The sequence below is a fragment of the Carassius auratus genome, chromosome 14, assembly GCF_003368295.1.
Source record: "Carassius auratus strain Wakin chromosome 14, ASM336829v1, whole genome shotgun sequence".
In the NCBI taxonomy this organism is placed as follows: Eukaryota; Metazoa; Chordata; class Actinopteri; order Cypriniformes; family Cyprinidae; genus Carassius; species Carassius auratus.
In genome coordinates this window covers 14,681,185-14,698,150 of record NC_039256.1, presented here as the reverse complement: position 1 = coordinate 14,698,150, position 16,966 = coordinate 14,681,185, and the positions used below count along the sequence as shown (strand labels likewise).

General features: G+C 36.4%; 1 protein-coding gene across 1 annotated transcript in view; it reads left to right on the top strand.

Moving 5' to 3' along the window:
* The first annotated feature begins 6,896 nt into the window (after positions 1-6,896).
* The window catches only part of LOC113113766 (BTB/POZ domain-containing protein KCTD8-like), a 43,463-nt gene continuing 33,393 nt past the window's right edge, over positions 6,897-16,966 (top strand). Inside the window, exon 1 of the mRNA XM_026280240.1 lies at positions 6,897-8,211. Within this exon, the coding sequence (XP_026136025.1) occupies positions 7,377-8,211 (835 nt within the window). The 5' untranslated portion in view covers positions 6,897-7,376. The remainder of the gene's footprint in view (positions 8,212-16,966) is intronic.

Genomic DNA, 16,966 nt, shown 5'->3' with positions numbered 1-16,966 from the left:
CTCAGAGTCACTCAGTGGAAATGTCACGTCATGTCCTCTCCATTTCTGGCAGATCTGTTTTTGCATAATCTGGAAAAGACTCTCTGAGGATGCACGTGTGCAAGGAGTAGGAGGGATGATCAAGCATTTCTCCACTCTCTCCTTTTAATTTTCTATTTTCTATTTCACATGCATTCATATCATTCTAACATAACCTGTAAGCCATTTAAAGGTAACCCATTTTAGATCGCATCTCCTAGGTTTGAAATTAAACATCCCACCTGTGTAGTAAACAATTCTCCCCTCCAGCCATAGACTGCCTTAAACTCAAGGCAGCTGTCAGAGTCAGCTGAGAAACAGCGTCATCTCTTGGTCAATAGCGCATAGTGCATAGAGGTTAATACTCTACAAAACGAACATGATTTGACATCATGATATTAATACTGAAAGATACATACTTTAAAGACAATAGGACAAAATTAATTTTTATATCTTAAGTATTTGTACTGCAGACTATGGTTTGTTTGTTTGTTTACTATGGTTTCAACGGTAATGACCAACTTTTAGAATTACTTCTGAACTGTATTATTGATTGATATAAACAAAGAACAATAAAATCAAAAGTTTGAACTCCAAGGCCAATGTTTCGAATGAATAGCTGGTACGTTTGTAACAATGCAACTTCACAGCCGGTCATTGTCGCAAAATAATGCACCAATATTAAGTTACTTAAGATAAATCTCTCAATTTAGTTTTAAATCGTGTAGGTTTTCATTAAAGAAACAATTTATTGATAAATCAGCAGAATCATTTTACCTTGACACTATCGACAATTAATTCGTGAATGAATCAATCTTTTGAGTCGGTTCTCGAATCAGTTTTGAATCATCCGCGTGATAATCGCGGTGAATCATTTGAGGCTGCGTTTCACTAGTATCGACAAAACAATGAAAACATTAAAGACAAACGTTAGAAAATAGAAACAGTCGCTGAATCAAGTGGATATTTACCTTCAGTCTAACCAAACTCGACAATTACTTCAAACGTGCATGTGAAGCTTGTGAACGACTCTGTGTAGGCTACAAACTGAAAGACTGTCAGTAGGCTACTCTTAAAATACAAGTTATATTAAAGTACATTGATATTACTTTGACTTGGATACGCACACAGCAAAAGGGATATCAAATTTATGTTATATCTTTATCATATATTGACTGTTTTTAATATTTAATGTATATAAAAACAGAAATTATCTTATTGCTACGTATTACCAACTTGTGTTACATTTTCTGACATGTAAATTAGTCTAACAACCTGTTACCAAAAGAAAATACAATACTTTTACATAGCTAGTAAAAGTGTGTGTGTGTGTGTGTGTGTGTGTGTGTGTGTGTGTAATGAATAATTGCCATACCGATTAATATTTGCATGGTACTCCAACCTAAATGTCTTTGAACATTTCTTTAAAATTACTCTTATTCTGCACCTTACATTTTTGCTCTTTCTTAAATGATCCATTGAGACAGTTTGATATGATTGACACCTGTTAAAGGCCTTAAGGTAAGGCAAGCTCATACTGAATTACCTGCCCTTTTTCAAATGTGTCGTGTCATACTGCCTCAAACCTTTTAAATCAGCTTGACAAGTCATGCTGATGACACCTTTCCTCTTCATTCATCTCAATGTGAAGTGTTGACTGCTGGTCTACAGAAACAGTGCTGTTGCTCTGCAGGAAGTCGTCTCACCCCAACCCGTAATTTAACAGCAAACGGGTGGGTGTCGGGGGGCCAGTGTCAGGCAGTATCTCCTCTGATAGGCTTGTCTTCATTCCCCTCACACCGCCGAGGGAAAAGCAAGGCTGCAGCAAAGAGCTGTCATTTGCTGCTGTCAGTCACTGTTCAGTTTTGTATACACTCCTCTTCAGGCCCGGAGATTTTTCAACCTCTGCTCTTGAGTACTTTTTAAAATTTTATTGAAAGTGATTGTAACAATATGTTTGAGCTGCTATATAATTTTTTTTTGTGCTGAATAATTGTGTTATGGAACAGAGTTGGGAGGACAAATAGTAAACAGCTTAAGACAAATAGATTTTTTTACACCGTTTAAGTGTTTTTTTTTTTTTTTCATTCAGTACGATTGTTATTTTAGTATGTTATTTTATTTTTGTTATGTTATTAAAATATTTAGCATTTGCTTTTTTATTTGTATATGTTCAGTTTTATTACATTTGTTAAGTATAAAGTCATTCTATTAGTTGATATACATATTTAGTACATTTAATCATTTAGCAGACACTTTGATTCATAGTTACTTACAAATGAGGACAACAGAAGCAATCAAAACCAACAAAAGAGCAATAATATACAAGTTTTATGACAAGTCTCAGTTAGCCAGCCTAATGCAGTACTTGTAGCAAGGTTTTTTATACATGCATATATACAATATAAAACAAGTAAATAGAATAGGGAAAGCTAGTATTAGAGGAAAAAGCAATAAGAAAATGTGTAAGACTAGAGAGCCGTTTATATATACAGTCAGGTCCATAAATATTGGGACATCGACACAATTCTAATCTTTTTGGCTCTATACACCACCACAATGGATTTGAAATGAAACGAACAAGATGTGCTTTAACTGCAGACTTTCAGCTTTAATTTGAGGGTATTTACATCCAAATCAGGTGAACGGTGTAGGAATTACAACAGTTTGTATATGTACATCCCACTTTTTAAGGGACCAAAAGTAATGGGACAGATTAACAATCATAAATCAAACTTTCATTTTTTAATACTTGGTTGCAAATCCTTTGCAGTCAATTACAGCCTGAAGTCTGGAGATTAGACATCAGCGTACGCTGGGTTTCATCCCCGGTGATGCTTTGCCAGGCCTCTACTGCAACTGTCTTCAGTTCCTGCTTGTTCTTGGGGCATTTTCCCTTCAGTTTTGTCTTCAGCAAGTGAAATGCATGCTCAATCGGATTTAGGTCAGGTGATTGACTTGGCCATTGCATAACATTCCACTTCTTTCCCTTAAAAATTTCTCAGTTATTTCTTAAGTGAAAGTAAACAGTTGAGGAAAATCGTCTCTTAAAGTGACCACGCCCAATTTAGCTACTGGCTGCTGTAATGTTAATCCAAGAAAATTAAAATTAATATCACTCACTGCTCTTGACTACTTTGTAGTTTTAATAGTCAAACCAAAAATTATTCAGACACCAGATATATTTTTTGATATATATAGCAAAACTGTAATAATGTGAGAAATGTTGAAGGTGTCTGAATAAATGTAGGTTTGATTGTATATTTTATTTTTACTTTGAAGACTGTCCAGTGATTTTTTACATTTAATTATTTAGTTTCTGTACCTTGACACCTACAAACTTGAAAAAAAAAAAACTTAAACATTGTGTAAATAGCACAAATAAATAAAAATAAACTAACATACAAATTAAATTACAACCTTCACCGGGGCTCCGCTGACCCCAGCTACTTTGGAAACAGGAGATGTACATTTCTAATGCACCATCTAGCTTGATAAACCCCTTCTCAAAGGCTTACTGTTTGTCCATTTTATTTGGGTAACACACATATTCTGAATGCCATCGGCAGAATTCGAATGAGCCATTTTAAACGAGATAAATTTTAAAATCACATTGAGATTAATCTAGATTAAAAAAATTAATCTATGCCCACCTCTATATATATATATATATATATATATATATATATATATATATATATATATATATATATATATATATATATATATATATATATATATATATATATATATATATATATATATAAGAAAACAAATAGATAAAAATATAATTAGAATTGTAAAAAAATGCTAGCGTTAGAGGCTCAGATAAAATGAAAATAAAAAAAGATACTTAAGTGTAAACTGGAAATGTTGCCTTGGCAAATAACTGAAATATAAGTTTTTCATGTAATATTTAAGTTTTAATTTATTTCATCTTTATTTAAAAACAATTGAATATTTTTTTTTTATTATTAACTTTGCTTGAGTTAATAACACTACCATCCAGCAGGCAAAAAATGAGTTCCTTAATAGCACACCTCTATTCAACAAGCTGCATAATTTGGGACATCAATTATGTCCATTGCTCTAATGATGCGTAACAAGTTACACACCAAAGCACTTAGTGTAAGAGGTTCGATATTGTGTAGTCATGTCAAACACTGAGTGATTTTATAGGCTTGTGTTTGGTTGCATTCGATCGATGAGATCTGTTAAAATTCTGCATGTATTTGTAGTCAGTATCATGCTAAATATGTTGCACTATCATAAAATTGTGATTTAAAACATTATATTTCAGTGTCTGTACAGAATTCTTATTTCTTTAAAGGAAACCAGAGCAGTAAAATGTCATTATTCAAGCATATCTATAGAAATATGTGGTGGTGGTGTTCTTTCTCTGGTTGATAAAGCTGCACGCCCTGAGTATGACATTCAGTATGTCATTCACATGCACTGTGCTGCATATTTAACAGGCGGTTTACCTCGTGAGCGATTATTTCAGATGGAAGGTCAATGTCACTTTTGTGCCTTCCACTGTAAAATCAGCCATGCATGCTGTCTTGAGTGGCTGATGAATAGCGCTGTGTGCAGGTCTGACTGGTGTCTGTCGGAGTGTAATCGTGGAGGGAAGTGTGGCTGTGGAGTCTCAGTGGAGTCGAAACTAAAAAAAAGAGGATGAACAGTGTCATGGAGCGCCATTGAATCACCTGACAGGAGGGTGATAAGGAGAAGTCACACGAGGTGAGACCTTTTCTGAAAGAAAAAAAAAAGGTGAGTGGTGATTATATGTAATTGTTTTAAGTGTTTTTTAATGTGTTGATACGTGGTTGCTCGGGTTTTTTTCAATGGTTGCTTATTATGGGACCAGTCAAAAGGGCCTAGTTTCTGTGATGTTCTGATCTCTAGATGGAAGTCTGTGCTCATTTTATCATCCACCATACCTGCTGAGAAAAGTAATTGTCATAATGATGCTTTCCTGAACATACTCCAGAGAAAAAGGGAGATGAAAAGGCTGAATGAGGAAGATAAGAAGAAAAACTGTGTGTAATATCCACCGCTGTTACATGCCCACATCCATTGTTTTTTGTTGAAAGATCTGTGATTTTCTGCTTACCATACAATTATACAGATAGAGGCCAGCTACAGCATTATAATCTTCACTGCCGTGCTCCAATTACCGTCCTCTGCTCTGTTTGATTGTGGGTATTTGTCTGTGTACGGGGAAATCACTCACCATACATTGTCAGAAATAGGCTTAAAAATTGGAATTACATGCAAATGCTGAATATGACTGCAGATCAATAGGTCCATTCATCAACAGCAAGTAGTATTTAGACACTGCCAAGGCTGCGTTCTTCAGGATCGCAGAAATTACTCATTGTCATCTCTAAGTCAGGTAATTAGCACCTAAAAAGAATGTCCCTGTTTTTCATTTTCCCCCTCGAGGAAGCCTGTTGTTCCTCAGGATGACAGAGATAAATAGTAATGCATTGACATCCTCATCCAGATCTCCTGAAAAGCCATGTGGGCTGCTGTCCATCAAGAAAATGTTACCTCCTAGCTGGCTGATGTTTTGATCCTTTTAATAAGGTTGCTCTAGAATCTGTTTTTCCCAAAATTTGACATCTTTTAAAAATGCAACACTCAAATAGGTTAAAAGCCTCATGCAACTGTTTCAATGACCATATTATGTTTCAAACTTTCATTTTTCTCCCAAATTGTCATACAAGTTTTGAATCTGTGTCACTAACCAAGTGGTCTGTGATTCTGACCACATTTACAAACTCAGTCAATGCCATCTCATTTCCCTCTTTCCTAAGAAAGTGCTTTACAACTTTTTCTCATTTTCTTCACTTTCAGTCCCTGTTAAGTTCTTTACAGAGGTGTTCTTAAAGAGGGGGCATGCAAGAAATGACAGAAAGGATGTTCAGTCATCCATCAGTGTTTTTTCATATTCTGTAAATGAATGAAATGTGTCAGTTACCAGAAGGTCTCTATCAATGTAAATTGCATTTTGCGGGGGTATAGCAGTGGGTTCACGCTTGACACACATTAGAATAAAGGTGTAAATGTATGCGGCTAAAAAATATTCAGATATTATCCTAATGCCAGATATTAAGAGTTCACCACCATTTGGAATGTGTACCATTTGCTAGTTATTGTAAGATTATCTGATTGGTTACCCAAATTATACTAATCTAAAAAAAAAAAAAAAAAGTAATTAAAATATGGGGAAATGTGAATGGGAAAATGTACCAAATGGCTTGTAAATACTCTCCATCCAGCATTTATTTCAATACTCACAATGTTATTAAATGTATCAAGAAATCACTTTAAATCTCACTCTGTTTTGCAATCTGTTGTTCATTCAGAAATTTAAATACATTTTAACAAAACTTGTTATTGTTTTTTACTGCTTATCTTTTCACTTTCAATGACAAACCTGACCAAATACACTTACATATGCCCCCTAGGTGGCGATATAGTCTACTGGGTGATTAATAAAGCGCACTTCTCTCTGTCTCTCTCTTACCCCCTCCGTTTTAATGGTTTGGCAGTGATAATGTGAGAATTACAGCTAATCTGTGTTTATTCCCATGAGACAATCACATTGTGAGCCTGTTCATTATTCACTGTGCCACAACATGCAGACATCTGAGTCCAACTCATTACACAAGATAGTTATTTAGAGAGATCATTCTTCTACACAACAGCATACACATGCACTTAACTAAAAGAACACATTTCTCATTTTCTTTTTGTATGGGTTTATAACTTGTCCTTCGATGGTAATTCGTTTTTGGTTGCATGCTTTTTGGTAAATCATTGTGCTGCTGTCTCTTTAAAAAGGCAGGACTGTGCAGCTACACCTCCACTCCCTCTCTCATTCTGTAGATGATGTCATTGTGGCTTCCCTTAGACCTTGGACAAATGATGTGGGTCTCTGTTTGGCGTTCCTCCTCTTTTCCACCCCTCTCTCTCTTTCTCTCTCTCTCTCTCTCTCTTTCTCTCTCTCTCTCTCCCCCCCAGTGTCTCCATCTCGTACTCCACTGCTCTCTTCATCAACAGAGGGATAGCAGCTGAGGAAACTTGATAGCACTCCATCCCCTTCTCTTCTCCTCTTCCCTTTTTCTTAATCTCCCTCTCTTCTTCTCTCTATCCCTCTCTCATTCTCTAGCAGCGATGTAGTTCTCTCTCAAACTTTAACAGCTGTTTGGCAGTGAAGTCTTGACTGAGATCCATCACGCCTGGACCTCCATGGATTCACTCCCTGCTTCTTTTTGAGATCTTTCCAGAGTCGCCTCTCTATTCATTTCTGTCTTCTGTTTACATTGTCGTGTCGGTGGGTTTGGACCATGGCCATGAAGGAAACCATACTCCCTATTAGTGAGGTGTCGAGTCCGTACCCGGAGATTGTGGAACTCAATGTCGGCGGCCAAGTGTACGTCACCAAGCGCTCCACCCTGGTCAGCGTACCTGACACCACCCTCCACTACATGTTCACGCGGTGCAGCCCGCACGAGTTGCCCCGCGACAACCGAGGGCGCTTCTTCATTGACCGCGATGGGTTCTTGTTCCGATACGTGCTGGACTTCCTACGGGACCGCCAGCTTGTGCTACCAGAACACTTTCCGGAGCGGGAACGTCTTCAGCGTGAAGCCGAGCACTTCCAGTTGGGGGAAATGCTTAGACTTTTGGGCCCACGTGTAGCCAAGCAAGGCTCGCTCAATGACGAAGGCTGCCAGAGCGACATTGAGGAAAGTTCGCAGAGCAGTGAGTTGGTGACTCGAACTGGAAGCTGTGCCACCAACTATGCGACTTCCTCTTCCGTCCTGGACAAGAGGTCTGGGTTTATTACGATAGGTTATAGGGGATCCTACACAATGGTGAGGGATAACCAAGCTGATGCTAAGTTTCGCCGTGTGGCACGGATCATGGTCTGCGGGCGTATCGCCCTGGCGAAGGAAGTGTTCGGTGACACTTTAAATGAAAGTCGAGATCCGGACCGTCCGCCAGAGAAGTACACCTCCCGCTTCTACCTGAAGTTCACCTACCTGGAGCAAGCATTCGACAGGTTGAGTGAGGCTGGCTTCCAGATGGTGGCCTGCAACTCAACTGGAACAGCTGCGTTCGTTAACCAGTACAGAGACGACAAGATCTGGAGCAGCTACACGGAGTACATCTTCTTTAGTAAGTGACAGAGCAGTTCTCGCAAACCTGTCTGTGCTGCACTTTAATTTCCTTTTCATGTAGCCGAGTGTTCCAAACCTTGTTCCCAAGGGACATGTCATACGTTTCACAACCCAACCTACAGCCTTTTCCCCACCAAAAAAGAAAGCATGCACTTTATTTTATGTGTGTGTGCATGTGCATGTATTGTATTTTGTGGCTTATGTAGAACAGGTGTGACGTGTGTACATTTCACTTTCTGCTCACTGTGTGCAGATTAAATCGAAGCATGCATACTTTTAAGTACCCAACGTCTGTGGATAGTCCAATTATTTTTAATCTTTAATGAAGAAATTCAGATATTGCAAGACCTTCAAGAAGGAGTAATCAGCTTAAAATCATTGCACACTTTATCATTTTATCAATTTACAAGAAGGAAAGAACATAAACATTGACCTAACCTGCTGTTTTGTGTAGATTTTTTGTAGTTGCCAAATGTTATTTTTGCACGCAGCTAAAAAAAGGTTCATATTTTAGTTTAGACTACTTTATAACAGCTAATAGGTTTCTCTAAAATCAAGTGCACTTGATGCTCCTTGGATAACTCAGATCATTCTTTCCTTTCATTCAGTCTTCTCTTTCGATATTCATCTGCAATCCTATTTCGCCCTTTAACATGACACTTTTTTTCTCTCTTTTGAACACCTAACTACCCACACATGCTCTTTCTCCTGCTAGCTCCTCTTCAATATGTTGCGACTTTGATGCTGTAATTCATTGCAGTACATGTAAATGTGTGTCATAACTGGGACAGCTAGTGCCTCGGGCCTGACATACTGAATATAGAAGATAGTAAGGCACACTAGGCAATACCACATACCACTTGTGTCCAATCATAAAGAAGTTGAACAGATCAAAGCCTCCTCAGCCAATGTAAATCAGAGTTGGATTAAACGATTGCTGCTTAGTTAATTCTTATTGGTTGCTTCGGGTTAGTCATTCTCAAATTGTACAGACTAGTGCTAATCCACTGCAGGCTGATGCTTTCACGCTGCAGTGACTGTGAGTTCACTTTTTTACGAGGTGTCAACAAAAATGCAGTGTCGCATGAGGTCTCTGACTGAGCTGAGGTGAAGGTGGTGGCCGGACCACCAGCTGATTTGATTGATCTGTGATTTATTGTGTTTTTTTTTGTATTATTATTCAATTTGTATGCTTTTAAACTCTTTAAAACATTTAAGCGTGTTTTAGCATGTTTTGTGCATTTGCATAGCTTAAGATAAAGCATAGCTGTGTGGACAGGTAGAGAAGTGTGAAGAAATGCTGATAAGGAAAAGAAGGACCCTCTAGGAGTAAGAAAAATCGCACTTTGGTAGACTTAAGCGAGGTAATGAAACTTCAAGAGCTAATCCTACCTATGCATGTCGCAGATAATGAGGCTGTGTGTGTGTGTGTGTGTGTGTGTGTGTGTGTGTGTGTGTGTGTGTGTGTGTGTGTGTGTGTGTGTGTGTGTGTGTGTGTGTGTGTTTGTGTGTGTGTGTGTGTGTGTGTGAGAGAGAGAGAGAGAGAGAGAAAGTGAGAGTGAATGACTATATTTGTCTTTCACTGTGTTCCCTGTTAGGTTTTAAAAGATTCTTGATGAAGACAAGATATCCACTCTGCCAAGGACGCAAATACTTTATTGACATAGCTGTTTAAAGATGATGTGTGCAGTTATTTTGATGTTAAATTCCTTCTTTTATTCCAACTCCAGACATATTCCAAATATTTAAGTGGGGTTTTTTATGGTCCTTTAAGTTTTGCAATTTTTTTATATTAGTTTAAAATTTAGACTAGGCTTCACATGCACCCCAGAGATGATGAGATGAGATCCTCCAAAACTAAAGGTGGCAGTTTGGAAAAATCTCATTTGTTGAATCAGTAAGGAACAGGAATGAGAGGCAGTTTTCTGAACTTTAGCTACTTTTACCTTACCTATGTGTGATATTAAGTGTTAATGAAATTATCAACAAAAATACCAAACAACTACTATAAATGGCTGTGTATCTCTGCATTTTACAGCATTATGACTTTTGGATTGACTTACGTTTCAAATTTAATTTTGAAATCAAACTATTAAATACACATTTAGAAAAATGCACTGTGAACTCTTTTCCAGATGTATTTTTGTATTTGTATATCATTTTTGCATCTAGTGGTGGTCAAAATTATTAGAACACTAGTATTTGCATCAGCTAAAAAAGGTGTTTAGTCAGTTATTTCTATCTTTTGCTTTAAGGTGTCAGTAGGAAATATCAGAAATTACATTTACAAACCTATAGAAAATATCATGAAGAAACAGAACAAACTGAGACAGACTACATCCAGAAGAACTGTGGCAACGTCTGCAGAAATCTACCTGAAAATCTACAGTGCTGCAGTTGTTTTAGGCACTTGTGTAAAATCCTGTAAAGTGAGGATGCTTTCAAAAATAATATCATGAATATATTTGATTTATCAATTAACTTCTATTAACTAAATTCAATCTAAATGAAAACAAAAAACTAAATTTTGTGTAATCATCCCTAGAGTTTAAAGCAGCTTTTTGCACAGTGCACTTGTTTTACAGGTAGCTTTGCAGGTAGGTCTCTTGAAGCATCTTGGAGACAGTTCTTCTTCTGCACTTAGTTTGTCTCAGTTTGTTCTGTTTCTTCATTTCATTCCATACAGATTGGATGATGATGCGGTCAGATCTCTGTTTGAAGCAGTTGTAACAAAAACCTTTTGCATCTATTTTTAAATGCACCTATTAACATCAAACCTTACCTGCACTAATGCATTTTACATTTTTCGAACAATTTAGGATACGCTTGAGGTGTGACTTAGTTTTTGAAGTATTTCCTTCATTTTAAGTTTAAATTTGTTTATTATAGAAATGGAGAAGGTGTCCCCCTCTCTCTATCTGTCTCTCCGTCACACCCCTGTCAGTTTATATTGTACCAATTTGTGTATGTGATTGCAGAGGCAGAAGTGACGGAGAGCCTGAAGATAGGAGGTGAGAAGTAATAAGTGATAGAGAATGAGGGACGCAGTGTGTGTGTTTGGGCTGAGGGGGTGGAACGGTCACCAGTGGTCCCGACTGTCATTCAAGCTTAGCGTGATGTGTGTCTGCCCCGCAGGAGCATCAACACCGGCTCCTTATCTCTGTCAGGATGCTAATCATGGCTCTGTAGGCACAGAGGAAGAATGCGGACATGCCTCAATGTGCCAGAGGGCTTTACAGTACAATAGCTACTACTTAACAATAGCAGAACCCACACCAGTATACAAGGGTCTGTCATCCAGGGAACAGTCAATAATTAGTGATGTTTACTAGGATAAGCAACCATAGTACTATTGCTCATACTTAGTTGGCGATTAAACCACCTTTTAATATACTTTAGTATTAAAATGTGGTGTGAAACAGACATGAATGATTCTTGTTTTGTTATTTAATAAGTGACTTGAGATTTTTACCTGACGGACAGGTGAAACTATCTAGACTTATATTGAATGAGGGATCCGAGTCATCTATAGACTGGTATATACATTTACTTTATGAAATGATTTACATATTATTACAATTGTTACGTTTTCTCATTAATTTGTTTTGGTGTATCATCCTTCATTACATTATTTTTCTACTATTTTCTGTAACTTACAACAGAAAATGTATATGTTTTATTGTTCAAAGGTTCGGAATAGTTACGTGGTTTTCATGTTTTTGGAAAGAAGTCTCTTATGTACACCAAGACTGCATTTATTTATCTGAAAACTGGAGTAGGAAATGGTAATATTGTAAAATGTTATTAAAATGTCGTTATAAATTCATTATTAATAATTATTAATAACTGATTTCTAATAATGATTAATAATAATTGCAACAAATCAAAACATTAGAATGATATACTGTATGAAGGATCATGTGACACTGAAGACTGGAGTAATGATGCTGAAAATTTATTTTTATTATTATATTCATAATTCAGTCATATATTTGAAAATATATTCAAATACACAAGCTTAATAAAATGTTAAATTGAAATAATATTAAACAAAAGAAAGTATTTTTTTATTTATTAATTGCAGCCTTAATGAGCATAAAAGCTAATCTTATTTCTTTGGAATGTTTGTCTGGTAGTGTATTTTGGTTTAAATTGGATTTTGACAAGTGGCTGTTACATACCAAGAATTGCACTTGTGAGTTTGCTAAAAAAAAAAAAAAAAAAAAAGCCTAAATAGCTGTTTGGCTGCTGTATAAAAACACCAGCAGGACACCAGAGTTATTACAAGAGCAAGTTGCTGCATTTTAATGAAAGATTATGTAGGCAAATCTTTTTTTCTTTGGAATAACGTGCACAGAAGAATCATTCACAATAAGACTAGAGACGAAGTAAACAATGTCGAGTTTGATTTCAAGTTGACTTTAAGTGAAAGACCTTCACTATGTCCGTGGACAATTGTGTGTGATCTATGTTTTAATATAGACCATGTTCAGATAGCTGTGGGCAGAATTCGATCATGCATGTTTGCGCTTGTCAGTATGTTTGTGTGTGGGTGTGTTGTGAATGTGCGTGTTTCTCCACACATCCTCATGCGGCGCTGCGGTAGAGATGTGAGTGTGCGCGTGATTCTTACTCTGTCCAAGGACAAATCAAACCTCTGATTACGAAGCCACGATGGCCTTAACTCACTCAGAGGACACGAGTAAATCTCTGTCATCTGTCCAGCGTCGATCTCTGGTGTTCTCCAAACCTCTGGATAAAGGAGCTGGAGCCAGCCAGTCATCTCATGAACCGCTGCTTTCAAGCAAAGTAAACAAGCTCGAAAGAAAATTGTTTTGCCTGTTTTCATCTTTCTCTTTGATTTTTCATTATGTCCGAGCTCCCCAGGCCGACAAAGCAAACTGAAATGTAAAATTTTCATCTGATTCATGTGAATTGGTGCCTCAGCACAGGAAATTGTGAAAAATACTGTAATTTTGACAGTGTTGTGGATGCTGAGTTACATCTCTGCGATTAACTGACTTTTTTTTAACTCAGAAAAGCGTAACAGTTAGATCAGTGACTGTCTATGTTAGTGAGGGAAGCAAGGAGTATGAGCAGGTCAAGGTTGAGTATATGCATCTGACCCCGCATGAATATTTATACAAATTGATTCACATATTCAGCAAATATTAACAAGAGTTTAAACAGCTGTTAGAGAGATACATATAGAGTGAAACCAGAGATGGGATGGATGACCCAGGGATGTGCCGTTACAGGCTGATGCTCAGCAACACCACAACACATTGATAGTCTTGACACACCACAGACATTTGACACTTACAGTGATAGTTAAACCAAAAATTAAAAATGTCATGTTATTCCAAAACACAATTATACTCTTAGTAGCTCGAGTGACAATAGTGCAGTGAATTTCTTTAGTTATTAATGGTCAATGTAGTTTCATTCAGGATACATAAATGAAGTTTCAGAATCTAAAACAGATTGGAGTCATTTTGACTGATGAAAATTAGTACTTGTTAACATACCATGTGGTGTTTAAACTACATTAGTTCCCACTGTCTTTCATTGTACAGACAAAAAACATAATAATCAGACATTTGAGGTTGAGTAAATGACAGGATTTCATTTTGGGTGAAATATTCCATGAAAGGGCACATATTATTCCCCTTTTTGCAAGATGTAAGATAAGTCTAAGGTATCCCCAACATTTTTCTGTGAAGTTTTAGCTCAAAATACCCCACAGATAATTTATTATATCATTTTGAAAATGCCTGTTTTGAGTGGAAGCAAACTGTTTTTTTGCATGTCTCTTTAAATGCAAATTAGGTGCTGCTTCCCCGCCCTCTTTTGCCAGAATAGAGCGCTGTGTGCTGTGCCTCAGATACAAAAAACATCTGTTTGGTTTTGATGATCATGAATATTGCACTGAAAGCATGCATTTTAACGGCATTTCAGTTTTAACATCTAAAATATGATGTCCCAAGTTCGAATCCAGACCCGAGGGCCTTTCCCGATCCCACACCATCTCTCTCCTACTTCACTTCCTGTCAGTTATGATCTGTCCTATCATAATAAAAATGGCAAAAATAAATCTTTAAAAAAGTGGATTTTATAATATAATGTAATTGTTTTGTATAATGTAATTAGAAGCTGACAAAGCCCACCAAAGCTCCATGATGGCCGCTCATTTGTTTTTGTCACAGCACAGGGTAGTTGTGGTGTGTAAACACTGTTGATGTTCTGTCATTAGGTTTGGATGGTTTTGTTACATCGTGTAAACAAATTACAGCTGGGGATGAGAGATTACAGTCACTAAATTACTTGAGCATGAATTGATACTGTGAAAAGAAAACAAAGAAAAGAGAAGAATAGCTGCATATTCATTAACAGGATGAGAGTAGTCACATCTATTGTTGTTCTTTGTTTTATTGGTTGCTTTATGGATTTATTTGTTTTATTTATTTATTTAAAAATGGAAACTATTTTTGGCCTCAAAAAAAAGTGTGACTATATGTCACTATTATGTCATTTATATATATCACAGTTTTTGTGTTTAATACTTTCTCATAATAGTGATTTTATATCTCACAATGTGACTGTATTCCACAACTTGTAAATGTTTTCTTGCAATTGCACCTTTCTCATAAATTGTATTTCTTTTAGTTGCAAATTTATATTTTACAGTAGGACTTTATATCCACTATTTTTTTTTTTGCAATTTTATTGAAAATAACACAAAGTATTTCTCAATTTAATATAAGATTTGCAATTTAATATCTCACTATGGGAAATATAATATATTTAATATAAATACTATAATTAATATTTAATATAATTAAATTCTTATGTAAAATGTTATCTCAAAATTTCATTTCAACTTTTTTACTCTGAGATGAAAACTGGTTTCCATAGAAAATAGACTTCCAGTAAAGTTTTTACAGTTCAAACCTCAGAGCCTTCTAGAGCAGATACTGTCACTTTTATCTAACAGCTTGAGAAAACCCACTCAAGCTTCATCCATCCTCTGGTGAACTTATAAAAGCTCTCTCCATTTCTAACCCTCAGGGTGAATAAGAATATTCAGAATGAAAGAAATGGAAAAAGAAAGCGCTCTGACAAAAGAGCAGATGATAAGGTAAGCCCTGCTGCCCTGCAGGTGAGGAACTCTGTTCTTCTCTCTACAGAGAAGCCATAAATGACCTAAAAAGAACATTGTACCATAAAATTCTTAATAATAATGTAGGATTTTTACACAGTATGCCTTTGTAATTCTTCTGCTGTACTTTAGAACTGGGTTATGGTGATATTTATGCAATATAATGCCATTAAGTGCATGATCTTGCACTGCATCTTTGGAGAAGCCACTGTCAGGAGTAAAAAGGTTTTCTGACTGCTTTTAAGCACATACTGTAGCTGTTCTGTTCTGTTTTCTCTGGTGTTGCTAGTCTGAGGAGTTCTAGGTGGTTTCTTCTCAAATCTGTTTGATTACTCCGGTCTCTAAATCTGGAGTTTTTCTACCATTTTTATAATCTGCTATGTGAAATCCATTTGTCTTATCAGTTTGAGAAAAGTATTAACATACCTCTCTGCACAATTTTAGATATTATTTTTATAGCACCGACTATGGGATGTTACATATTGAACTTTTAATGCTTAGCTGGGTTTCTTCAGGTCTTAAAAATCTCTTTAATTTGCGCAAATTAAATCATTTAAAAGTTCTTAAATTTGAGTAAGATATCTTAAAGTCGTGGCATTAAGAAAAAAAAAAACGCACACACACACACACACACACACACACACACAAATATATATATTAGTGCTGGGCAACATTATTTTTTTTTTAATCGCGAATAAATGCATTATTGTCTGCAATTAATAGCAATTAATCAAATGCAAGTGTAAAAACTGAGGCCAGTGTAAAAAGACAGCCTGCGTATCGTCACAAAAGCTTATCATTTGCACGTGTTTTAATCCTTGCCAATTTAAACATTCAAAACAGTTTAAAGTATTCAAACAGAAAACGTGGAAAAACTCAACTGAGAGTTCACGCGCAGAGTTCAGTGTACAAGGAGAGCCATGCAAACAACAAACCGAGCTCTTCTTCGCTTCCTCCCATGCCTGAACGAACAAATACACCTCACCATTTTAAACATACAAGCACAAAAAGACATGAAAAGCTTAATTCAGCACACGTGCGCTGTTTGGTGCATACAGTGTGCATACTGAGAGCTGTGTCTACAGCCCTTAAACACCGAATTGAGTTTTGTCTGTTCTTGCTCTTGAAATGACAAATACATACAAAATTGTCAGCTTGAAAGTATCCTTGAAAAAATGGTCGTTATGTCTTAAGTGAAAAACTAAACAGTTGCGAAAGAAATGGAATGATATCATATTGGATGTATTATCTCTTAAATGGTTACTCCTCACAAAAATTTAAATTTTGTCATTAATCACCCCCATGTCGTTCCAAACCTGTAAAAGCTTATTTCGCCTTCGGAACACAATTTAAGATATTTTGGATAAAAACCTGTAGGCTTCAGTCCCATAGACTGCCAAGTAAATAACAGTGTCAAGGTCCAGGAAAGTATGAAAAGCATCATCAGAAGAGTCCATCTGCCATCAGTGGTTCATCTGTAACGTTATGGAGCGACAAGAATACTTTTTGTACACAAAGATTTTTTGTTTTGTTTATGAATACAAATATTGAAACATCCTTAAATCAACATACATTTATTTGTGATGCAATATAA